Here is a 25,345-nt window from a genome sequence, read left to right as displayed (position 1 = left end):
AGGCTCATGTGTACCAACTGCAGTCGGTGCAGTGGCCAGCCGGGCTCTCTGCGAGTCTGACCCCGCCATGTTTGCCCATGGAAATGCTGCTGGCAGCACCTTCCTGGGATGAAACGATTTCAACCTGAGTCTTCGAGGTGGTCTTAAACTGCTTATAAGCACTGCAAAAGATATAATTAACGGTTCTGTTGATACTCTTCAGTGGCATTCATAGCTAGGTCCCGAGTATCTTCAGTCACACCTTATTTCAAAGGAGATAAACAAAAGTATCTTAGATCCTATTTCTAAGTAAAGTAATACTTTCCTGGGAAACGGGTTATTCCGAAATAAAATACTCTGAAAATTCCCATCAGGTGAAGCTGGTAATTATTAGGCTGGATGGGAACAGAATGGCATACTCAGCATTCAGTTGCTGTATCATTGGCCAGTCTGTTTCTGTAGGGTTGTCATCTTAGGTTTTTTGGTGAACCTAATAGAAACTGTCTCTCATATACTAGCAAATAAGTGGGTTTAACGCCTCAGGGCTGTTCCGTAACACTCAGTAGAAAGGCACGTACCAATTTATAGCCACAAAGAGAAGAGAAAATAGATCAATTCAAGAACAGAGGCCATTAGGGGCACCTGGGTTGGCTCAGTTCATGAGATCAAGGCCCACGTCCGGCTCTGACAGTGCGGAGCTTGCTTGGGATTCTCTCTCTGCACCTCCCCCGCTCGTGCACATATACTCGGTCCTTCTCTCAAAAATAAATAAACATTAAAAAAAATTAAAAGAACAAAGGCCATTAGACATATCTGTCGTTCCTAAGGAAATTTTACATATAGAATTATTTGCTCTGGAGGCGTTTTATCTTCTTAAATCTCACTATGGAACCAAGATTAAAAGCCTGAATTTCTTTTAAAGAAGGTAATTTTGTATTAAATGTTCTCTTAGGAGTATCAGAAATCTCGTGAGAATAACTGTTCTAATGTCACCTTTAGATTTAAAATGATCTGTGCATTTTTTATAAACATAAGCTCTTCCTTTCTTAAAAGAACCCTCCTCAAATGAGAATCTGGAAGGAGTTTGAAAAAAGATGTTTAAGTGCAAAAAATCCTTTCCATAAGTCCTAGCCCACCATAACGCTACAGATACGGGGGGGGGGGGGGGGGGGACACGACATGCTTTCTTCCGTGTTCATTCATGGCACAAGAGAAATGTTTTAAAGGTTGTTTTTTGTTTTGTTTTGATTTTTTGCAGAATTGGTTACCAGCAATAGCTGATCGTTTTGCTTTTAAAAGCTTTACAATTGATGCTTTAAATGGTTGATCCATAGATTTCTTTTTTTCCCTATCAAGTTACGTATCATGCAACCAAACATTTCCCTTTTTTCCTTCCCTAGTGACCGCACGCCCTCTTCTTCCCTGATCTTGGACTGCTCTTCCAAGACAGAGTAGGAATGCGTGGATAGACGCGTCCTCCTAGAGGTGCCCTTTAGGTGTGGATAATCAGGTCCATAGTCTTGCAAAGCTCAGTAGCAGTTCCCTATGTCTGACACGTTTTCCTTTAAGATCTTAGGCAGGCAGACGGAGCATTACTAAGCCCCTAAGATAACTTAAAAGGTGTCCTAACAACCCAAAATAATTTGAGAACTATTGATTTGGAGACTTAAAGTCTCTTCTAAAATCTTCAAGGGGGATTTATAAACCTAAGCTTAAGTTTATGAAAAGACTCAAGTTCCTGGCCAACCATTCAGTTTTTTCAGTCTCCTGGGTCTTCTGGTATGCCTGAGAATTCCATGTATTTGGTACCTTCTCTCTCAAACGAACCTTCTTTAAATGACCTTTATAGCAGGTAGACTATTTTAGGAGCTCTGCTGTTTTTAGCTGGATTGAAGGGGATGATAGGCCTGTAAGCCTTATTAGCATTATTTTATCAAAAACTGCAAAGCCACATGCTTTTGTTGAGAAGCACCAAAAGGAAAACCTTAGTTTGGAAGGATTCATTTTAAATAAAGATAGGAACTCAATAGCCCTTACTTCAGGGAAGAGAAAGGCATTTTAAAACTAGTTACATTAGAGTTAAGTTCCCCCTGTGATTTCAGTGTTATAAATGGCTCTTACAAGGGCTTCCTGAAAGCTTCCCACCAGCCAGGTTTTAGCCGACAGATTACATCTCTGCCTTAGAAGATGCCTGAAAGAGAAAGAGAAACATTTTTACAGGCAGAATGCAGCAGAGGAAGAAAGGACACCCGCAGGCACTGTGTTCATTTTAGAACTACAATGACTGTTGCTCAGATTTCCTTGATGCAAGTACAGGGCCTCCCTGCCCTGGACACACCTGGATTTTATCCTTTACTTTCACAGTGAAGTCTTACCTAGAAGGTCTGTGAGTGACGCACCACATTTTGGTTGCAGGAGAGGCAGTTCAGGGAAAGCAGGTTGGGCAGTGGCGGCCCCACACTGGGCACGAACCCCCTCTGCTCTCAGCTCCTTTTCCCTATCATTCCCTGTTGGACTTTCCCAAAGATGAAAAGAAAGTTGTACTGTTAAGTCTCCAAGGCACGTTACCCCACCTATCCCCTAGCCCTTTTTAGAAGGGAGTTTGCAGAGATCATTGTTGGGAAGGGAGGGGTGAGGATTTATCAGTAAGTTGCTTGAAGATGGGCCAGAAGAGCCTCCAGAACAGGCAGCCTGAGAATGGCCCTCTACTGGAGACGCAGACATATAAAAAAGTAGGCACAGAGGAGTTCTGCCACTGTTGTCTTTGAGGGGTTGGAGGTGAAGGGACTGCCACGGAAGTGCGAGCTTGGGGCACCCTAGTCCTTAGTGGGCAGTGGGGATGAAACGGAGTTAGTGGAAAGCACCTCAGGGAGCCAGCTTCCCACAGGAAGACCCCCAACCTTCTTCCTGGCAATGGCAGCATCTCCCTTTTTCAGCATCTGGGTCTTCTAGCATCTCATTGTTTCAGTCACTCTTGGTTCAACAGTCTTCCAAGAGACAGTCAACCTTTAGAGCAGGAGCTCTGTACCCTCACCTGGCACTGGGGTCCAGTGGACACGTTTTCTTCTCTCGGGTTGCCTACTCACCAGACTAATCCCCTTCACGTCGGTGCTCCTGTGTGCCACTGGCGTGTTGTCAGGGATGAGGGTGCAGCCAGCCAGCATGTCCAGGGAAGCTAAGATGGCATCATACAGGCGATCTGCATGGCTCTCCAGCTCACTGGGCTGCTTCGAGATCCTCCCGAGGACATCCTTTAACACTAACAAATGAGGTTCAAAGCATTTAGGCCCAAAAAAAACCCCAACACCCAACATGTAAGCGTGTTTTGGAAGAATCATATATAAGGGTGCAGTGTTTTACACAAAACAGGAACGTGGCAATAGTTTCAGGATGTCCACTCTTTTTAATGGTGACTCTCTAGGGACTGCTGTTTGTTGCACTGGAGAATCTGTGGTGTTAACTTATGATTAAAGCGGAGCAAAGAATCTCACTGGCTTCACTGGATTTATGTAATTCACCAAAAGGCACAGAAACAGGGTGCTCTGGTGACTGGTTATCATCCTCTGACCTTTAGAGTTAAGACACAGGGCACACCCAGACCCTACGGGGCAGGAGGCTTAAATGAGACGAAACAATATGCCAAGATTAGGACACTGGGCCCCACTGCCAGGTTCCTAACAGCTTCTACTGGCTGGGGAACTGTTACTTGGCATGTATGCAGCCAGTCTGGGAACGTATTTGGGAATGCTCGTGAACCTTTTGTGGGCCCTAAGCGAACAGACTTCAAAAGAAAATTACCTGAAAGCAGGCTAAGTAAGACAAGAGGTTAGTAAGGCCAAGATTTCCTCCCACAGGCCACGTGTTCATTTGCGGAAGGGATAGGCTAGGTTCAGAGTGCATCACACACAGCAGGCTTGTTTTTCTCTGAGAAACCTTATTTCCTTTGTGAAACACAAAGGCTGCTTTAGCTTCCTGAGCCTTTATCAGCTGTGTTAACACTCTCTCTGGTTTCCTGCTACAGCTGCAACATCTGCCAGCAGCGGAAGGGAAAGGGGAAGCTGCGTATCTGCAGGGGATGCTGGCAGACGGGTGGCAGGAGAAGGGACATGGGCTCGCTGTGCCGAGATCAGGCCCCCGGGGAAGCCACATGAGTGCCGTGTCATCTGGGCGGAGTGCCGTCCTGGTGAGGCCCGGCGGAGGAGTGCGGCCAGGGTGCACGGTACAGCTCGTCTGTAAGAGCGACTGGGCTGGATTTTCCCCTCCAGACCTTTGCTCAGTCCTCCTGTGTGTTTGTCAGAATTCAGGGACCTTTATTTTTTTTTCTAAACATTTATCTTAGGATGTTAGAGTATTTGGTTGGGGCCAAGTAAAAGGAAAGCTGGGAGTAAGAATGAAGTAATCTTTCCCAGTAAAACTTTCCTGTTTTAATTGAACACATACACACAGGAGCCTGAATCGTCACCGCTAAGGAGTGGGCTCCAGAAAGGACTGGCGACACAGGCACCCAAGCACTGAGCCTAAGTGCAGCGAAAAGCCAGCTGCCCACAGGGAGGCCTCGGCAGGAGGCTGAGACGGACATTTCGGAGGGGGAGTTAGTTTGGTTCTTGTCCCTACAGTGGCACTGGTGATTGCAGAAGGAAGCAGGCCGTGAAACTGGGTAGGAGTGCTTGTGCCCAGGCTCTACGGACTCTGGAGGTGCGCCCCACAGAGAGCTAAGCAGTCCCACACATAGCTGGAGAAACCCTGTGCACGTCTAGGGGAACTTGTGATGTTCACACGACACCAAAGTTCCTCATTAGTCCAAGCCAAGGACGGGAGGGGCAGTGTGTCCATCTTAAAGAGCCTGCGCATGTATCTGAAAATCACAGAAACCCCAAATGCCTTACTTTGGCAGTAAAATACCTTTAGACTCCTTTTGAGACAAGGGCAAAGTGAAATGTTATTACAGATTAAGCACCGAGAACTATTACTGGATTGGTTTTTAAATGAAGGTCAAAGAACCTGTAGTTTTTTAAGAGGCCCACTGTTCCATGCGGCCTCTGGGAGAGTTTCCTGGTATGGAGGGCTTTCCCTTCCTGCTCAGGCCCCTGCACTTCCAGACACAGCAGCGGGGGAGGCGGCAGAAAGGGGTTTGAGCCAGGCTGCCACTCCTTGTGTGGTCTCAGGCAAATTCACAACTCCGAGGTGAGAGTAAGAAGAGTACCTATCTCACGAGGCTGGGATTAAATGGGAAAAAAAATTGGTACATTAACTACTTCACAGTGTCTGGCACACAGTGTTCAGCACGATGCTGATGTAACTACACGCAGCAGAGGAGGCTGGCATACTGAATTCTGCCCCAGTAAAACCCAAAAAACCCTAGTGCAAGAGCCAAAACAAAGGCCTCCTGAGGGCAGGGGATTGCCAAGGGCTCACATAATTCACACCGGATAATCCCCGCTAGAAATCCTTCAGTAGTTCCCTGTCCCATTGAAACCCTTCTGCCTGTTCACAGCTTTCAACCCTGGTCATTCTTCTCCCCAGGGGAAGAAATGCCTGGAGATATTTTGGGTTGTCACAACTGGAGAGGAGGTGCTACTGATCTATAATGGCCGAAGGCCAGGGATGTTGCCAAACATCCCGCAACACACAGGGCAACCCTCCTCACAAAGAAAGTATCATGTGGCCCAAGATGTTGATAATGCCCAGGTCGAGAAACCACCCTATACCACCTGCCTAACACGAACCCACCACTGCTGGTCAGGACAGTGCCACCTCACTCCCTCTCAAGCCCGAGGGCCCCGCCCAGCTTTGACAATGTGGTCTGTTCCCGGGATAAACCACACCTCACTCCAAAACTGAGGCATAATCTACATGGGCTCTTTTAGCTCTTGGTTGTTTAGTCTTCTAGGAAATGAGGGGCTGCTTTGGCGATCCATCAGTTCTCTTTAAAGCTAGCATTCCCCACCTCATCCTCCCCATCCCATCTGCCCTCAGCAAGAGCAAGGCCGACTGTAAATCCTTGCACCCTGCAGGCTTAGGCATACTCTTAATGTCTGTGACCTCACATTTTCCTAAGTGGGGAGTCCATCCTACAGAATGAACTTGAGCTTACTTGGTATACCACTATCCACCTGTCCCTCTCTCTCATCAATTCACTTCTTCCCTTAGTCTGCTCCCTTAGAACAGACTGACTGCTCTCAGATGCTGAAACAAGTCTCCTTCAAGGCAGAACACAAAGCAGATAACCAGAGAGGGGTCCAGCCTGTGCTGGGATAGGAGCGGAACCCCTGAGGGCTCCCTACTCTGTATATCCTACCAGAGAACCAAAGACCGCTGGATTAAAACCAGCACTCCTGCGCAGGTCACTACCAGGAAAAGGTAAAAGTGTGTCACTCTTGCAGGCTCCAGGCCTTCTAATCAACTTACCTTTCTGACCGTGACTGGTTCCCCCTGTGGCCGTGGGGCAACGACAGTGGGAGGGCCGCAGCCACAGGAATCTATGGCAGTTGGGGGGAGGGGGGTCTTTACCAGTGACAGTGTGGCTCCCCGGACCTGCTGCCGAGGGATGGAGCGCGAGCTCAATTCAAATCTTGAAGCATCTCACCTGGGGTGTTATCCAACAGGCACTGAAGAAGAATCTCCCCTTTCTGTAAGACACTCTCAGTCAGGGACTGGTGTTCATCTATATCTTTCTTAAATTGCTTAAAGCATATGAGAAAATAAAGAAAAAAAGCTTCGTTACTATTGTTCTATAAAACTTACTCAAAATGATCCTCTGCAAAGGTAGTTCTATTCCCCTCTAACCTGGAAGACAAACCCACTCGATCTTCAGAATTCCCCAAGTAAACAGTACATTAGTTTAACTCTCCCTTCTTTGATTCTTTGAACCCAAAATAAATACAGAGTCAATCTTTTTTGTTTACAGTCTGACAAAAGAGTTTTCTTTTCCCTGGCAGAGCCTGGTTCATGAACAGATTGGGGGGCAGGGGTTCTTTTTGTTATACCTCACTGGGTTTTCTTTAAACGCACAACTCGCTATGGGATTCTCAAAACACAATGTCTTCTATTCTAACGGACCTGGGAAGTGAGAGCCACGTAAGAGGTGCCTCCACCCACTTCTTCCCGGAACGTCCTACTCTGTGCAGACCTTGGGCCTTGGGGAAGGCAGCAGGGAAGCTGTGAGTCTCCCAAGTAGCTGACTTTTCTTCTCCTCGTGGGTACCAAGCCTTATTATAGCCGACTGTTTTGATGTTCCTTTAACGCGAAGACGTGTAAAGTCAAATCCATGACAACCTTTAGTACAGGGTACAGACCTTGGTGGTTCACATTCTCAAGTTATCATTTTACTCTTGGATTTAACCATATTCTTTAGTTTTCTTTTGCCCTAATACCTATGCTGATTATTTTATTCTTTAGTATTCTCTAGTTTATATGCTGCCATAAACCTACTGTGTTAAGACAGAGAGTGAGACAGAGTCACAGTAACAACATGTGGACACACACACACTTGCTTGTATGAGCTATCTAAGCGGGGGGGCGGGGGTCAAGGCAGCTCATACATATTCATGAGTCATGCACCATTCTGTGTGGGGAAGGGGCTGACAGAGCTGTCATGCTTTATGACACAGCTGTGTGGTGACACAAGAGGGACAGTCTTCACTGACTTGTGAGGGTTAACTCCCAGCTCAAATCTCAGTTCTACCCACAAAACAAGACAGCTGCTCTGGCCAGCCTGGAAGGTGAGGCAGAGAAGGACAGTGAGGGATACAATGGAGGGAATAGACTTGTTCTACTTGGCACTTGCTCTGACGGGGATGGGGCCGAGGCACTCTGGAGAGACCACCCAGATAATTCTGAGGGCAACTTCCAGGCAGTTTCCTCTCCCCACAGCGGTACTGCCCCTGGACCCCCAAGGGGTGAGCCCTGCTCAGCTACACAAGCACACTCAGGAGCTGCGCGCAGAGGGCGCTGTCACTTTCAGCCTTCTCCTCCTCCCTCCGGCACACTCTGGGCAAGGAACTCAGGGCCACCTCTCTCCACACAGCAGGAAGTAGCACTCCCACTAAGGCAGGACAGCTGGCCACCCAGTCGAGGCCCCTCCCTAAATTTTACTCGGCTCCAAGCCGGAACACCAAAGGCCTATCCTCCCTCCCGCCAGGATGTGCCGGGGGGCTAGGTTGGTGCTACTCTGGCTGAGGCAAGGGTCAATAACATCTTCCTCTGAAGGCACTTGATTAGGTTACAGAAATTCAAAAAACTGTCTCAGAAAACCCTTTCTAGACTAGCATCAGGCTCAGACCACAATTCCTAACTACCTCTGCTCCTTCAGAAGAGGTTAAAAATGCTTGGCCAACCAGACAGTGCTACGGGCCTCTGGGTAGTTCAGTCAAGGTTAATGTTATACTTTGCATAACTGTATAATTTATCCTCCAATTCAGAACACTTGTGAGGATGAAGGGGGACCTGTTGATAATTATTCTAGAACAGGCACAAACTATCATTCCAGATACACCTGATCTAAAGTCAAATGAACCAGAACATAGAGACGTTAAAAATAACGGAACCTTAATGAAAAAGAGGCAAAAAAACCCCAAAACAAAACACACAGAAGCAACTTCCAGTCAGTGCTTTCCAAAAGAACTTTCTGTGATGATGGAAATGTTCTATCTGCATTGCTCAATATGGTAGTCACTAGACAAATGTGATGCCCAGACACTTGTGATTGTATCTAGTGTAACAAATAGGAATCTTTAATTCTACTTCATCTGAAGAGCCACATGTGACTGGTGACTCCGTGACTAGTGCAGATCTATACTTAATCCCTGAGACATTTGGAAAATTACATTACAAATCATCCCTAAGGATATTAGAGGATGAATAGGTTTTCTCCAAACTCTTCTTGGCCTGGGAGAGAACTCCTACATTTTGCAGTTTTTCAACAAAAAGAATTTGGAAAGGACCTCTGATTAGATTTCAGGTAGAACAGTCAATTGTGCCATAACATACCGAGTATCAGTTATTTGAGCTTTTACTTTGTAATCAAGTACTTAGCCACCACTCTGGTGGCTAAGAAGCCAGGACCACATATTACCCGGTAAAGCTGCAGAGAAGACTTGAGACCTGTAAGATTGGACTTGGATGGAATCAGGTGGTCGGTGACATCTGCTATGTTATACAGCCAGCGGATCAGCTCTTCCAGCTGACAGCAGAATGTCTGTAGGCAAATAAAAGAACACATGGTGTTACTGACCAAACTGCTGTTTACATTTTCAATCCAGAGGATGCTAGGAGAAAGACTGCACTTTGTTGGAGCGTTCCCTCACTTGAGGGGTCACTCCCCTCCCTCCCCCCAACCTGTTCCCACCCTGACTCCAGACCTCCGCCAGCACAATATGAAGAGCCCCACCTTGGCTGTCTCCCCTCAGCCTTCGTGACAGCAAAAATGACAGGCTGAGAAAAGCCTGCTCTGCACGTGAGAAGAGAGCAGCTAAGGGGAGGGGCCGTGGACAGGGAATGGCCCAAAAGCATGCCAACCATGGAAACCAATTCTCGAGTGAGCACCAGTGCTAACTTTGTTAACTGTCCCTGAGGAAAACAGAAGATAATGACTATAATCGCGACTAACTTGAACCTATGGCAGGAAACCAAGTGAATTACAACTGCTCGTCCCTGTTCTGTTCCCACAATGCCCAGGGCACTTGGCTCCTAGACTCCTGCTGGCCACTCACCTTAGGGAGGCTATGAGCCAAGCACTTTGCCTCGCAGTATTTCAGTCTTTTATCACAAAAGAGGCACATGCTAACATTTGTCCTACCTGCTTCACGGGACAAATGGAAACATCTACTGCATTGGCTCATGGGTTCAAGGTTTTCCAGCCACCTGTGCTGCTGTGTGTGTGCAGTGTCCATGCACTCACCCAGGACACAAGGCCGTATGTGGGACTCTCCATGTGCAGAGAGCCACATACCTGAACGTCCTAGTGTCAGGGACTATACAAAGCCTCAACAAGAATTATTTCACGTAGGGGCGCCTGGATGGCTCAGTCGGTTAAGCATCCGACTTCAGCTCAGGTCATGATCTTGCAGTTCGTGAGTTCGAGCCCTGCATGGGGCTCTGTGCTGACAGCTTAGAGCCTGGAGCCTGCTTGGGATTCTGTCTCCCTCTCTCTCTGCCCCTCCCCCACTCGCACTCTGTGTCTCTCTCTAAAATAAACATTAAAAAAAAAAAAAAAAAAAAAGTTTCATTGTAATCCATACAACATCCCTGAGAGGCAAGGCTCCACATTTTACAAATGAGCAAACTCAAAAGACTAAGCTGAAATTCCAACTACGGCAGTGTTATGATTGAAATTCAGATCTGTCTGATGCTGATGACCCCATTCCACAGGGTATTAATTCTATCGCCAGAGAGTCATGAGTCCACAAGAGGTTTGGTGATCAAAATGTCTTAGGAAACAGTACATGAAGTGACTCTAACTCCGAAGTGCCACCACTTTATCAAACTGAAGCTCTGAGAAGTCCTGCAGTCAAGAAAGCCATTTACCATTGTTTAGTTCAGACAATCGAGCCCAGACCTTTTTCGTGCAGAATACCTCTTAATCCTCAAGGTCAAGAGCTCTAGGAAGCAGCCAGGAGTAATGGTTAAGCTTAGGCTCCAGCCCTTGGGTGGGCAAGTTACCTACCCCTTTAAGGCCTTTCTCCCAACTGTGAAACGACAACAATAGTCCTTATCGGGCAGAGGGGTGAGAATCAAGTAAACTAAGGCACAGCACAGTGCCCGGCACATGTAAGTGCTCAAGGTCACTAAATTTGATTCCCCGTGCACTGGCAGAAGAGCTCCCTCTAGGCAAAGCCTCTTGAACGTGGAGTTTACCTTCACACACTGCACGAGTGATTCTTTTCCGGGCTCTCCTTTCCCAGGAGGCTGCCCTGCAGCATCTAGGTCTAAGAACGCATGCCGATCCCACACAGCTGGCAAAGAAGAGTGTGCTCTCAGGGGTCCAGAGGAGACTCCCAGGGCCTGGCTGTTCCCCAGACCGCCTTCCCCTGCAGAGCCCCTTGCATGGATGAAGGAGCAGAGCAAACGGTGGTTCTGGCCCTCAGGGCCCCTGGACCCTCTGAGGGCAGCCTCAGAAGGAAGCTGGCTTTGGCTAGAGTCCGACGGGAGGGAAGCTGGCCCATCGCTGTCTGACACGTCGAGGGAGGTCTGCCCTTCGGCAACCCCCGTGGGCAGGGTTACCAAGGTGGGGATGGAACCTAGATGTGAAACCAAACTAGAAACCTGCGTCAGCCGAGCGGGCAGGGCGAGATACTCGTCATCACTTTCCACCTCCTCTTCTGGTTTCCATCCAGATTCTGTGCAGGCAGGGTGCCAGACACCCTGGCTGGCTCCCTTCTCTCTCTCTGTCCTGGGCAAGGGCCACCCTCTCTCCCATGTCCTCCGCTGGGGAGAGCCCGCCTCAGGGTGCTTGCCCATGTACCCAAGCCAGTCCTTCACACCCCTTGGGGCTGGCTCTCTGCTCTCCCAAGGAGCATCCCTACCGCCCGGGGCTCTGGGGGTAGATGTGAGCTGGTTACAAGACGCCAACCCCACACTGCCCTGCTTCTGGGGTATGCCAGAGGACCACCGCCTAAGGCTTGGATCTCCGGGCCTAGAGAATGGCAGGGCAGAGGCCTCTACTGATGGGCAATTCTGGGAGCCATTAGTGGGTGACTTCAGGGTGCTCGCGGGGGAAACAGAAAAGCTATCCAGGTCTACACCTGAGTCCTGCAGCACAGGGTCAGCCAGCACGTGGCTGTCAAGGTGCTTTGGGAGGTGAGGCTTGGGCCTGAGTGGGTAAGTATAGTCCAGCAGGTCTTCGTACTCTTTATTCGGGTTCCAGAGTGGGGAGTGGCGGTCAGGGGAAGGAGGTAAGGAGTCTGGAAGCACACAGGCCCAGTACTCGGCCTGGAAGGAGAGGCGCCTCCTGCCCGGCCCAGGAGCATCAACCCCAGAGGACGCAGGCTGTGGTGACCACTGGAGCCGTGGCCCTGACCCCACAGAGGGGGCTGAGTGGGGCATGGCCAGCTCCAGGGAGGATGAGACCTTGGCAATGGAGCAACTCTGAGGTTCCGCCTTCTCCTGGTGACCCTGGAGACTGCTGCCCGGGGAGGAGGCAGAGACGCTGCGGCTGGAGAACTGAGGAACAGCAGACCCTTGGCTCACCACAGACCTCCATCTTGTCGGGAAAGGGAAACCTGAGCTGTGAGGCTGCTGGCTGAGGTCCAGCGCCCGTGGCGACTCAACTGGGGACGGGTCATCTTCGGTATCAGCATCATGTCCTGAGCAGAGACCTGTGGCTCTGGGAACAGTAAGAGTCTGAGGTAGCTCCTCTGAGTCAGAAAGCCTGGTCTCCTCCATCTGTAATGACAGAGGGAAGAAAAAGCAGTCAAGTAAAAGCAAGCAAACCAAATTTCGTTCTTAAAGGACAACTTTGGAATGTTCCTTGGGGGCCTAGACGATATTCAGGAAAGGTCTTGAAATTAGAGTCCGCTATCCGATGCAAGAACCGGACAGCGTGCGGCTAGTGTCCGACACGGAAACTCCGCGTGCTCCGGGAAGCAGACTGCCTGCCCTCCCCAAACTGATCTCGCCCTCTGGCCTCCATGCAAGCAGAGAGCAGGTGCAACTACGACAGCTCTGTCGTGCTACGGAGCCCGCCACCTAACTTCTGAGAAGCGCATCCCGGGCAGAAGAAACCTCTGACTGTGTGAAGGAAACATCCAAACCAACGGGCAGGCGATCCACCAGGCCACACCCTGCTCCGCTCACACCTGCGGGAACTGAACGCTGGCAAAGCGAGTCACGCGTTTCAGCCTCTTCTCTCTGAGTTTTTAATCTGCTCAGCGAAGAACCTGCCCCCGGGGGAGGCGGGATAGCACACCCGTTAAAGGCGTGGGCTTTGGAACCAGACAGACTCGATGCCAACCCCTAACTGCCACCTTCCAGATGTATGACTTTGGGCCTCACTTCCCTCATCTGTAAAACGGGGATGGTAACGGTACCACTTCCTCAGGACATGAGGATTAAAGGAGCTCACATGTGAAAAGCACAGGGTAAGAGCTCAACAAACAACAGGTACCACAACAAGCAGCCCATTTTTAGTAAGCTCACAAAATAGCCCATTTCTATGTTTGCTTATGTGCTTCCTGCCTCACTGAATCTCTCACGGGTGCCCTGAACTTCCCACCATCCCTGGTTCCCAGGCAGATGGGTCCAGTTTCTGTTTTCTCCCAGACAGGCATACTCAGAGCATCCTCACAGGACAGAACTGCATGGGGCAGTATTCAGCAGCCGAGGCCAGAGTGATACTAAAGAGATCAAAGCCATCCCACGGAAGGCCTTGGCAAGCAGAACATAATAGGATGCCAGAGCCGGAAGGGACAGATCATTCAGGTCACCTTCCCAAGGCCCTCACCTTTCTGAGGGCCTGAAAGACTTGGTGATACGTCTGAGGTCACAGAGTCAAGGAGGACTCCTTGATCCATGTGACTCGTACTAGGCAAGGCTTCCCTGCAGTCAGGGAGGCGCAAGAAATTCTTCCCCAAGGACGGTGCCGCCTACTACGGGGGCTCCAAGCCTCTGCCAGGTTCCTTGGGTCCCAGGGGATCCAGTCTCAGAGCCCACAGCCCTGGACCCAAGTCTCCTCAGGGCTCCCCCTGAAGACTTCAGATCACCAAGTCAGAAACAAGACACGGCCCCGTGGTCTAGCCCTCTGGGCAATAGATCTTGGCCATAGCATCCCCAGTCTTCACAAGGTCACCAGTCACACTTTTGAGGAACAGGAGACACTGTGGACAGAGTCCCCAGGGCCCAACTCTCCAGGTGAGCCTGTAAATCAGAAATCATCACACCCAGGGGCGCCTGGGTGGCGCAGTCGGTTAAGCGTCCGACTTCAGCCAGGTCACGATCTCGCGGTCCGTGAGTTCGAGCCCCGCGTCAGGCTCTGTGCTGATGGCTCGGAGCCTGGAGCCTGTTTCCGATTCTGTGTCTCCCTCTCTCTCTGCCCCTCCCCCGTTCATGCTCTGTCTCTCTCTGTCCCAAAAATAAAAATAAAAAAAACGTTGAAAAAAAAGAAATCATCACACCCAGACTCCCTTAAGTCCCCACCTTGTACAGAAGCTGGGAAAGCAGGTAAGAGGGTAAGAAGAATGCTAGAACATACTGCCAAATGACCACATTAGTTAAATCTAAAGTCCCGTTTGCCTTATTACCTACCTGGCTTTCCACAGAGTGCAAAAGGTCTCCAGTCCCCGGGCCAGCAGAAGGAAGCAGGCAACCAAGAGCAGGCTTAGATCTACCAGCTACTGGCTCCCTTCTGGTGTTGCTGGCCTGTGGCTGGTAGGCTCCAGAGGGGCTGGGGCCAGCCCTGTCACAGCAGGCAGGGGCAGGTAGCCCCTCTGTTCCCCACACTGGGGATGCAAGCCTGCCCTCAGCTTCCAGGTGTGGTGGCTGCTCCTGCTCCCCGCTCGTGAGCCCTGGGGTGTCCACTTCCTGCTCCCTGCAGCTCCACTGCCCATAGGACAGGGCCTTGGTGTCTGCGGGGGCCTCCACCTCCGCCTTTTCTTCTCCCAAAGCCATTGAGATGTCACTAGGTCAGTGTTCCCCTGAGGCCTTCAGCTCTCTACAAAATGGGAAAGGAAAAAAAAGATGTATTTTCTGCATCTGTGTCCAGGAAACCTTGCTTTTTAATGATTAAGACAGACATTTGCACAGTGAAGGAAACCACCAATAAAAAGAAAAGGTAACCTACTGAATGGGAGAAGATATTTGCAAATCATGTATCCTATAAGGGTTTAATATCCAAATATATAAAGAACTCGTACAGCTCAATACCAAAAACCCAAATAATGTGACTTAAAAAATGGGTAGAGGACCTGACTAGACATTTTTCCAAAAAAGACACAGATGGTCAATGGACTCATGAAAAGATGCTCAATGTCACTAATCAGAGAAATGCACAGCAAAACCACCATGACAGGGCCGCCTGGGTGGCTCAGTCAGTTAAGCATCTGACTTGATTTCGGCTCAGGTCATGATCTCATGGTTCCTGAGATGGAGCCCCCTGTTGGGCTCTGCACTGACACCAAGGAGCCTGCTAGGGATCCTCTCTCTCTCTCTCTCAAAATAAATAAGCAAAACATTAAAACAAACAAAACAACCATGACACATCACCGCACACCAGTCAGAACAGCTAGAACAAAAAGGACAAGAAATAACGAGTGTTGGCAACAAGGTGAAGAAAAGGGAACCCTTGTGCAGTGTATGTAAATTATTGAAACTGGGGCAGCCACTGGGGAAAATAGTATGGAGGCTCCTCAAAAAACTAAAAATAGAAGTACTATATGACCCAGTTATTCCACTTCTGGATATTTACTGAGGAAAACTGAAAACATTAATTTGAAAAGATGCATGCACCCCCATGTTTATTGCAGCATTACACGGAAACAACTTAAGTGTCCATCCACAGTGAATGGACAGAGAAGATATGGTGCATATAATGGAATATTACCAAGAATATTCAGCCATAAACAAAGAATGAGACTGTGCCATTTATGACAACATGGATGGACCTAGAGGGTATTATGCTAAGTGAAATAACTCAGAGAAAGACAAATACCATATGTTTTCATTTATATGTGGAGTCTAAAAAACAAAACAACAACAAAAAGAAACAGACTCATAAATATAGAGAACTAGTGGCTGCCAGAGAGGCGGCGGGTGGGGGAGATGGGTGAAATAGATAAAGGGGATTAAGAAGTACAAACTTCCAGTTATAAAGTAAGTAAGTCACAGGGATGAAAAGCACAGCATAGGGAATATAGTCTATAATATTGTAATATAATCTATATACTGAAATAATGTTGTATGGTGACCATACTTATCCACTTATCGTGGTAAGCATTTTGTTAAGTATACAATTGCTGAATCACTATGTTGTACACCTAAAACTAATATGTCAACTATATTTCATTAAAAAAAAAATTAAGGACAACCTCTTTCCTCCCTCCCTCTCTCCCTTTTTTGGCCAAAGAAAAGAAAGAACAAATGGTGTCTATTTCCTCAGAAGAGAACACAGGTCTGGCTTTTCCTTGGCCCCAGAGCCTTCCAAAGGGGATGCAGGAGCAAACCATTTTGTCCTCTGCTTTTATATGGCCTGTACCAGCCCCAGCACCAGGTGCCCAGGAGGGTCAATACAGGTCCAAATCAGAGACCAGGCTTAAATCCACATTTTCGTCCCTGTCCCTTTGGCCTAGTGCAACTGGGGTAAGGGGCCCGGCCTGGGCCCTCCCTGGGCCAGCCCCACGACAGTTCTTTTGCTGCAGTACTCCCATCAGCAGGTAGCTCTGGCCTGGCTCTGACCGCTCTGCCGTAGGGAACAGCAAGTCAGGGCAGGCTCGGGCCTTGGCTGAGCCCAGGGTCTTCATACAGTGCCTGCTTTTGCCTGGCAGAGGAGGCAGGACCCTCTCTCAAAGCACAGAAACCACATCCCAGGCGGTGGAGCAGGTAGCGATTTATTCCTGCCAGAGAGAGAGCAAGCAGCAGCTCTTCTCCCACGAGCTCGGGTTATGATTAACTCGTACTGAGGGAAATCCAGGTGGGTGACAGCAGTAATGGCCACAAAGCATGCATGCATATGACAGTGAGAGCCCTGGGCCGGCTGGCGGGCAGGCAGGTGAGGGACAACCGGGGCGAGCACTCATGGGGGGAAGACGGAACCATCTGGGAGCTGAATGTGAAATAGGCCTGTTCCAGTAAGAGCTTCAGGGATTACAGACAGAGGCTAGCTCCCCTCAGCCTAACAGTATACCCAACAACTGTCCCTGGGGGCACCGGTGGACAGGGCCAGGCCAAAAAGCTGGAAGGAGGGAACGACTCCCAGAAGATTTGGAAGGGGAACAAGGGAAGCAAAAGGGCCCAGGATTTTGGCGGTCACCTGGAATGCACTGGGCAAACCTCAAAGCTAGAACCTGGACAAAAATAGCCTTGTTTCCTCAGAGACCAGGAGAAGCAGTGATAGCAAGAGGAGGTGCCAGGAGGAGCGGGGAAGGCGGAGGCTGAAGACTGGGGCTCATCCTGCTCAGCCTGCACACTGGGGAAACCGGGTGGGGCACAGTTATGTCTTCAGAACACCCCGCCCGGTACTGGAAAAGGGTCCTACTCTGCTTGCCTGGGCACACGAGGCTCCAGACCCATTCGGAGGTGACTCTAAAGCAGAGCACACAATTCACATTGACTCTCTTCTCACAACCGCTGCATGGGGCAGAACAATTTTTTTGACAGGTAATCTGTGGATGAAATATAAAATGCACGGCAGATATAAGTCTCCTTCTGTCCTTGTCCCCATTCCTCACTGTAACAAGCTCCTGCATGATGCAGGGCATTAAGACAGTGCCTGGCACACGGAGTGTGCTGTGGGTCAGCTGGTGCCAACAGTGTCATGGAGGGAGTGTAGGGCACAGAATCAGTGTAACAAGTCACCTTACAGGCAACAAAGGAGTCCAACAGAGAGAGAAAAAGCAGCCAATTTCTCATATAACTCAAGCAAAATATTTACTACTAGATACTCCCATAAAAACAGGTAAACAGTCTCATTAATTCTGTACATAGGTCTCTCACTGAGCTCTTGATGTACAAGCAAACACAACAATCTATTTCATCCTTCTCCCTCTTTACATAAAAGTAGCACTGTACAGGACACCCTGTTCACAACTCTTTCTTTCCTTTTTTTTTTTCCTCTAAAACACACACACACACACACACACACACACACACACACACAGTATCTTGGACATCTGTTCTCAACAATACCCAGAGAGCTTCCTCTTTCTTTTACATCACTGCCCAGTACCATATTCACGTTAAAAGTGTCACTGTCCCTTTATCTGTGAATACTGGGATTATTTCCAATCTTTCCTTATTACAACCCATGCTTCAACGAACAACTGACCAAACAGAACCATCAAGGGCACACATCTCTTGCATGCATGCTAGCACGTGCACGGCAGAAACATCCAGAAGAAAAGCTGCTGAGGCGAAGGGTACCTGCACATACCTCGGCATCCGTTACCAAGTGGCCCTCTAAGGCGTGGCATCAATTTATACCCCAACCAGCAGCATGCCAGAGTGAGTTTCCCACGGGAGGCAGGTCCTCTTATCTTCCCTCACAGAGGGGGAGACAGACCAAGGCTCAGAGAGATTTAAATGCAGGACTGTGTGACTCTAGAACCCAAGCTCGCTCTGAACCATCAAAGGCAACAAGTTACAAAGCAGAGAAGTACATGAAGGAGGGAAGAGAATGACAGGACAAAGAGGTGAGTGACCAAGTCCTGCTGCAACATGTTCATGGAGCCACATCCTCACCTTGTGGCTAGTTAAAAAACTACACATGAAGCTGTTGACAGGCAAATTCTGTTTTTGCAACTAGAGAAATACGTGGAGACCATGAACTGGGAAAATCTAACCTGTAGCCCTCAACTTCTACTGTTGCTCCATTCCTAGAAACTCTCTCAAAGGCTAGAGTCAGGCCTGATGGGTGGCTAATTCTCCCTCCACTAAAAGGGTGTGGTCTTGCAACGAGGGCTGAAATAAGATGATGCTGGGGCAAAAAAAGGGTGCAAATGATCGGTCTTTGTTTTGATGATGTAGTTTTAATTTGTCCTGTCTGGACCTCATTATTCAAAAAGAAGCTATCCATTTATTCTGGGGGGTTGGGAGTGGTGAGCTAGAATTACAAGCTACTTAGAAGACACCTTAGGTAACTTTCAAGTGTACAGACAAACCTGAACTAGGTTAACACTGTCGCCAGAGGCCCTTGAGCAACCAGGTAAGATGGTCTGAGATTGAATGATTTTCATGGAAACAGTACTTCATAAAAGGCAGGTTTATTTCCTCAGTATGGATAAACAGTCTTTTCCTAATCTTACTTATTAATCTGCCTACCAAATCATGCTCTCCCCTTGGCTCCACAAGTTATGAGGAGACAGATACATGTGAAAGAAAAGATTTCAAAGTCTGTAAGAGTCAACCAGGATAGAAATAATCAGGGAAAACTGAAAGTGATGACTGTTGGAAGCAAAGGCATTTTTAAAACATCAAACATGATGAAGTGGCCTAGAAAATGCACAAGTTTTAGATTTCTGAGCCTCAACTCCATCCACGCTTGCCAGGTGGGCAGCTGTAATACTGCATGAAGGTCCAGCCCTCATTTCTATAGCTTCATTGCACATCATTTCTTCTAACTTTCTGGGGTGAGGACGGGGGTAGGGGTTCCACTTAGACATTTCCAATGAGAAGCAGCTTAACTCCTTTTCAAAGCACCCATTTCAAAGACCATTTCAAAATGGTCTGCTCTGGACCATGAATATGACTTGTGGTGTTGAACCAACACTGTCTCCCAGGTCAACAGCTTTACAAAACCTACTACTTACTCTGTGGGGGGCCTCCTTGCTCAGAGATAACTTCTCTTACAGAGTTCCTGCGAGCTAGCCGGCCTCCTCCCTACTAGGGAAGAACCACAAGGTCGGAACGAGTGCCTGGAGCCCTCGGAGCATAGACAACGAACAATGAATTCAACCCTCCATCTGAAAAATCTGTACATCCCAGAACTGCCCTGTCCTTGGCCAAACCAAGAGACAAACCACATAAGCTTCAGGATATTGTAGCAACTACCTGGACTGTATTAAAATTCTTCATTAGTCTCCGGCAGAGGCCATATGACCTACCAGATATATATAATTAGGAGTGATGTAGGCTTGGCATCCGCTTGCCCTACAGTAAAAATACGCTCATACGTCACGTATGTGGCAACGCTAACTCTGTAAGCCTGGACATCTGACCCTTCTCGTGCAGCCCTGTCACAGCTGCCAGGCCTTCCTCCCACTCACTCCCATCCAGGATGGACAAAGGAGGGCTGGGAATTAGGGGGGAGGGATGATGCCCCTCTCTTAACTAAACCATTCTGAGAGAGGAATGGTCAACCAGGGATCAATCCTCCGATCAAAAACAGACTACCTGCCAAAAAAAAAAAAAAAAAAAAAGACTATCTCCAGGACTCATTAAATCACAACCTCCCTCTGAGATAATCTGATTTATACCAACTTTGCCAGGGAAGCTGTGTACAGGCAAGGCCCATCTCTATACCCAAGCACACAGCCAGCCACCTGTACCAGCCATGCAGACTACGTATACTTGACAGAGCAAGCCCTACCAGTTTAGGGGCCAAAGGCTTCAAACTCCTTGTGTTTTCACAGGAGGCCACAGGTATAGGTGGCAAATGCCATGCACACATTGCGGCAGAATCTGGCCAGAGAACCAAAGAGGCTCTTAGTACTATTGCTCTTTCCCTAAAAACATAAAACTGCCCACAAGGAACAGGGGAGGGGGCGGGGTAGGATCCAACATCCTCAGGTTGTTGGAAAGCTTCTGGGGGAACTAATTTATGGGAGAAAGAAGCTTAAAGGCAGAAGCCAATCCAGGCGTGGGAAGCACCATGTTGGGGGTAAATATATATGTGGGGGAGGCCAACAAAAGGGGCAGTCACAAGAGGCCAGGGCCTGCCTCAGAGCGGGGTGGGTGCCAGGAATGCTGTGGCTTTGAGCCACAGGTTTGAGACTGGGAGGTCAACAGCCAAGAGCAACCGCCATTCTACCTGCTCCTTCCCTGGCTGCTGAAGACCCCAAGTCCCTTAGTCCTCCACACCGACCCTGTCTTTCCCTGTGGGGCAGGTCACCCTGAGCGCCGCGTCCACCTCCTTTGAAGGTTCAAGCCAAGTGAAAAGGAAGAAGAGGTTCAAAGCTATGGAGGGTAAACGTGTTTCCCGTGGCTTGGTAATGGGCTGATGCCATCCTCAGGATGCTCGGGCATCAGCAGCCCCTTTCTTTTTCCTCCTAGGGCGACTTCCCTCTGTTCTGCTTAGAGTTAGAGACAGTCCTCCAGGGCCTGAGGAGGAGCCACTGGCTCCCTCTAAATCAATTTGGTGGGAGGGCTGTGGCCAGGCTGCTCCCCTCACTTTCTCACTCGCTCACTCACAGGCTGACTGGGACCACCAGACAGCCGTGCAGCAAGGCCAGTCTTCTAACTCATCAAGCAGGTCTTCAGAAGGCCTCAAAAGAGATGCAACTACCACATCTACAAGGAGCTTGGCTGAGCTCCCAGCCTCCCGTCCACTGGAACGCAAGCTCTCTGGCCTCCTCCGCAAACTGTCCCCATCCAACAAAACTCAAACTACAAGGATGTGGAGGACTCAACATGTTAACAACCGTATCCTCTATTCCCACCATAGAGCAGGCAGAAAACTGGCTTTCCTGTAACAAAAATCTCTCCTGCTGTCTAAGGAAGCTGGCCCTGGCATACAGGGTTGCAGCTCCAGAGGCCACTGCTTTTACTGTCCTGGGCATTTTCTGTGAGGTAGTCAGGTCACATGTACGAAGACTGATAACAATGTCACTCACTGTACCAAAGGATCCTCTTTTGGAGAAACCACTGGAGAATTCTCTGGTCTCAGTAACAAAAACAACTGTTTCACTGAACAGCCAGTTTGTTTTCACTTCATAGGTATTGGCAAAACTGATAAAACTTTCCTCTTTGCATTGACTACTAGGAAGCTCAGGGCCAAATCTGCAATCCTCCTCAAGCAAAAAGCTTAGGACAGAAAGGCACTCACCTTTTATACTATTCTCACCCCTGACTTCCTCCTACTTTTCTTTCAACCTATCTGCCTTAATTACTTTTATTGAAAAATCTTGTTCTACTGAAAGTACCTTGGAATGATTTCTCAAATCATTTTTTGGAACAAAATATAACAATTGTTAAAAACAGGGGCGCCTGGGTGGCTCAATCGATTGGGCATCCTCCAACTCTTGATTTTGGCTCAGGTCATGATCTCACAGTTGTGAGTTAGAGCTCAGGCTCCACACCGAGTGTGGAGCTTGCTTGAGATTCTTTGTCTCCCTCTGCCTCCTCCCCCACTTGCATGCTCTAAAATAAAAATAAATAAATAAAATTAAAAATTAAAAAAGAATTGTTAAAAATAGAATAACATAATAGGAAAAAAAAGATCATAAATCCAAACCCATAAGGAAACATAATCTGTTTTTAGCAATACTTCTAAAAACCAAATGCAAGTACTTATGTTAGTACCTTTCTACAAAGTGTGGTCTACAGACGAGCAGTATGTGCATCACCTCAGAGCTTGTTGGGAATGTAGATGTTAAAGTTCCACCCCAGAGTCTTGGAATCAGAATTTGCATTTGAGCAAGATCTCCAGCGATTAGTAATGTTTCAGGAGCACCAGGTTAATCAGTAAGCCTGTTTCAGCAGGCTGGAAAGGAACCACTACAGTGGCTTTGTAACCATTCACTGAGTGCTTCTCTTTTTTTTTTTTTTTAAGGCTTTATTTTTAAGTAATCTCTACACCAAATGTGGGGCTCGAACTTACAACCCCAAGATCGAGAGTTGCATGCTCTACTGACTAAGCCAACGAGGTGCCCCAGTGATTGCCTATCTTATGCCAGGTACACTTGGGAAGGAAATTTATGATCCATGTCCTTAAAGTCTTTGCAATAGGACACTAGAAAAAGTTCACATCTGTGGCAGGTTTTTAATATAATAGCTAATTATAAGTATGTTACAGCTGGAAAGGCATATCCAGAAAGAACCGTATTCCCTAGAAAAGATTCAAGATTCATTATGCCTACATTAAAAACAGAATCAGAGACCAGAATTCTCCTGTGATAGTTACAAGTGAAAAAGAGACAGCATTTGTCTTGATGACTCCAAATAATTTAAGAGAAATCAACACAGTTCAAGGGGACCTCCAGCTGAAAGGAAATGTACAACTTGGCCTGCTTCCTGCCCCCAGAAAGTGGTACAGGAAAACCTGGAAGTGAGGCAATAGCCCCTAGGGGTTGTATCTGCCACCTCTAGGTCTGGCAAACAGGTCTGAAGCCAATGAGAAGGCTTCTTCCACTTTTCACAGTGTCTGTGAACAACTTCAAAGACAGGAGACAGTTTCTTCATGTGAACAAAGTTCTAAGAAAAGAAGCCACCCCAAGTCCATCTCCACAAGCTCTGCCATTCTGGCTGAACCAATCATCCTGAAGATTTCCTGTTAGCCACAACAGGCCCCATCTGTTTTACTCCTCTGCTCTTACAGGACCATTCTGGGTATCAGACCATATTAAGAGTATATCAGCTACTACTGCAGTACTTGGCCAAGTTATTATCTGGCACTTCATCAATCTGTAGTGGGTGGTAAGGCTCTAAATGCATAACAGATAGTCTCCTGTGGAATACTTTTGCTATGGGGGGAAAATCACGAAAGGCTTAAGGACTTTTTAAAATCAAGCCACAGATAAGGACTAAAAGGCAGAGAGACCCTGAAGGGTCAAGTACTATATAGATACTTAATACTAGTAAATCTATTGAAGTATCTGTTTATTTTTATCCTAACAACTGCTAACTGCTCCTGAACGTTTTCTTTGAGCCATGAACTATGCTAAGCACTTTATATCAATATCTTTTTTTTTTTTTTGTACTATTTTTTGAGAGAGAGGGAAGAGCATGGGAACCCCGGGAGGGGCAGAGGGAAAGAGAGAATATTAAGCAGGCTCCACACTCACTGTGGAGCCCTAGGCACAGCTCGACCAAGGGCCCTGGGATCATGACCTGGGCTGAAACCAAGAGTTGGACGCTCAACCGACTGAGCCACCCAGGCACCCCTATGTCAATATCTTATTTAATCCTCAGAACCCATGGAGTAGGTACTATTATAACTCCTATCTTACAGATAAGGAAGCTGAGGCACAGAGAAGTTAAATAATGTATCCAGAGTTAGTAACTTGGCAGATAAAGCCTGATTTGACTTAAGAGAGCCAGAAGTCAACAGCTTCCCTAACCAGTAATAATAACTGGTCCAACAAATTAAAGGAATGAAAATTTTTGTTTTGTCAACTTTTGGCTACACTGCTGTTTTTCTGTTTTCTTTTGGCTTCATCCACTGAGTGCCTTCTCTGTTCCAAGCACTGTGCTAGGAGCTGAGGAAACCACACAACTTGATGCTTGTAAAAAAAGAGGCAATAGAAGGTAGCCTAAAGGAACAAGAGATTATTAGCTGTGGGGTGGGGAAGAGCTTTAAAAGCTTTTCAGAAGAGGTGAAACGGAGTTCTTTGCTCTTTTCAGTACTGAGTGGTCTAGAATTGACCCAGGTGTTGGAGGCAACAAGATGAGAAGTGGTGACCTGTACTTCTTTTAACCAAACCCTCGGCAAACTGCAAACTGATCTAGTACATTTTGCCTGGCATTTTAACAACATCCTTCCCACCCTAGATCTGGGAGCTGTTAGGGTATTTATGAATACAACGTACCAGCGTGCAGGCCCCACTCCCCACCCCCCGAGGAATTCCCAGTGAGGTCCAATCTGCTCCCGCACTGGCAGGTTTCCGCTCATTTTTATTACAAACAATACACCGAACCCAAACAAATAATTATAAAGGGCCCGAGCATGTGCCTCCAGGCTGCTGAGAACACTTCTAGTGATGACAGCCGAAAAGGGTGGCCTTTCTAGGCAAAAAAAAGCAAGACATTTTGCGCTTTCCCCTCGACAGCCGGGGGCTGCTGCATTCACGGCACCAAGAAAGCATCATTCGTCTCCATCTTTCTCGTGGGAAGGGCCGTGAGCTAGTGACAGAGGGTCTCGGCGTTAGCCCCGACCGGGAGCAGCGCGAGCCCCTTACTCCCTGGGCCCCGGCGAGCGCACAGGGTAAACAGCACACGCCCGGGAGAGGCCGCGAGGGAAAGTGAATTCGCCCGGGGCCAACCAGACGCGCAGCTGCTCGGACCGGAGGATACGTGGACACGCGCGCCCCCTCGGCTCGGCCTCACCGAGCTCAGGCTTTTCCAACCCGGGCCTCCGGCCGCCGCGCCCCGCACCCGCCGGGCCGCCTGCAAAATGGAGGCGAAGGCAAGAGGCGCCCCTGCCCCCCCCCCCCCCAGGGAGCCTTTGTGCCCTTCCCGGCGGGGGACTCGGGGCCCAGCGACGCGCCCAGCCCGGCCTCGCAGACCTGGAGCGACCGCTGGGCAGAGGGTCCGGGCGGACGGGAGCTGCAGAACCCCGACCCCCGTGCGGGAAGCTGCCTACCTTGCCTCAAGCGCTTCGGACTCCCTGACCGGGCCTGCGGCGCCAGCAACGCGACGCTGCGGCCCCGACGCGGGGGTCCCAGGTGGAGACCGAGGCCCTCACGCCCGAGCCCGCTACGCCCGGGGCGGGACCGAGCCCCGGCCACGCCCTTCGGGGCCGCCCCTTCTCCGCGCAGAGGCATCCTTTGGCGCGTCGCGGCCAATCCCA

At 48.7% G+C, this 25,345-nt stretch overlaps 1 protein-coding gene across 2 annotated transcripts; it reads right to left on the bottom strand.

Moving 5' to 3' along the window:
• Positions 1–1,318: 1,318 nt before the first annotated feature.
• Positions 1,319–25,244, bottom strand: CEP68 (centrosomal protein 68). Of its 2 annotated transcripts, XM_030310713.2 has the most exons (7): positions 25,139–25,244; positions 14,218–14,623; positions 10,834–12,360; positions 9,053–9,175; positions 6,566–6,662; positions 3,066–3,238; positions 1,319–2,170 (listed from the first exon to the last, which is right to left on the bottom strand). In XM_030310713.2, the coding sequence occupies exons 2-7, from the start codon at positions 14,578–14,580 to the stop codon at positions 2,147–2,149; spliced, it is 2,307 nt and encodes a 768-aa protein (XP_030166573.1). In that variant the 5' UTR covers positions 14,581–14,623; positions 25,139–25,244; the 3' UTR covers positions 1,319–2,146. The 2 variants fall into 2 exon arrangements, with proteins under 2 accessions (XP_030166573.1, XP_030166572.1); XM_030310712.1 differs by having other exon boundaries at positions 1,319–3,238; positions 25,139–25,233.
• Between the last annotated feature and the right edge of the window lie 101 nt (positions 25,245–25,345).

Source organism: Lynx canadensis, chromosome A3, assembly GCF_007474595.2.
Source record: "Lynx canadensis isolate LIC74 chromosome A3, mLynCan4.pri.v2, whole genome shotgun sequence".
NCBI lineage: Eukaryota > Metazoa > Chordata > Mammalia > Carnivora > Felidae > Lynx > Lynx canadensis.
Note: the sequence above shows the minus strand (reverse complement) of the source record. Positions and strands in the feature narration are given on the sequence as shown.

Excerpts from the sequence above, each read along its gene's own strand:
- CEP68 (XM_030310712.1), bottom strand. The coding sequence starts at position 14,580 with ATGGCTTTGGGAGAAGAAAAGGCGGAGGTGGAGGCCCCCGCAGACACC. Across the intron at positions 12,361-14,217 it reads TGCACTCTGTGGAAAGCCAG|ATGGAGGAGACCAGGCTTTC; the intron begins GTAGGTAATAAG and ends CTGTCATTACAG. Across the intron at positions 3,239-6,565 it reads CCTGTTGGATAACACCCCAG|TGTTAAAGGATGTCCTCGGG; the intron begins GTGAGATGCTTC and ends CTCATTTGTTAG.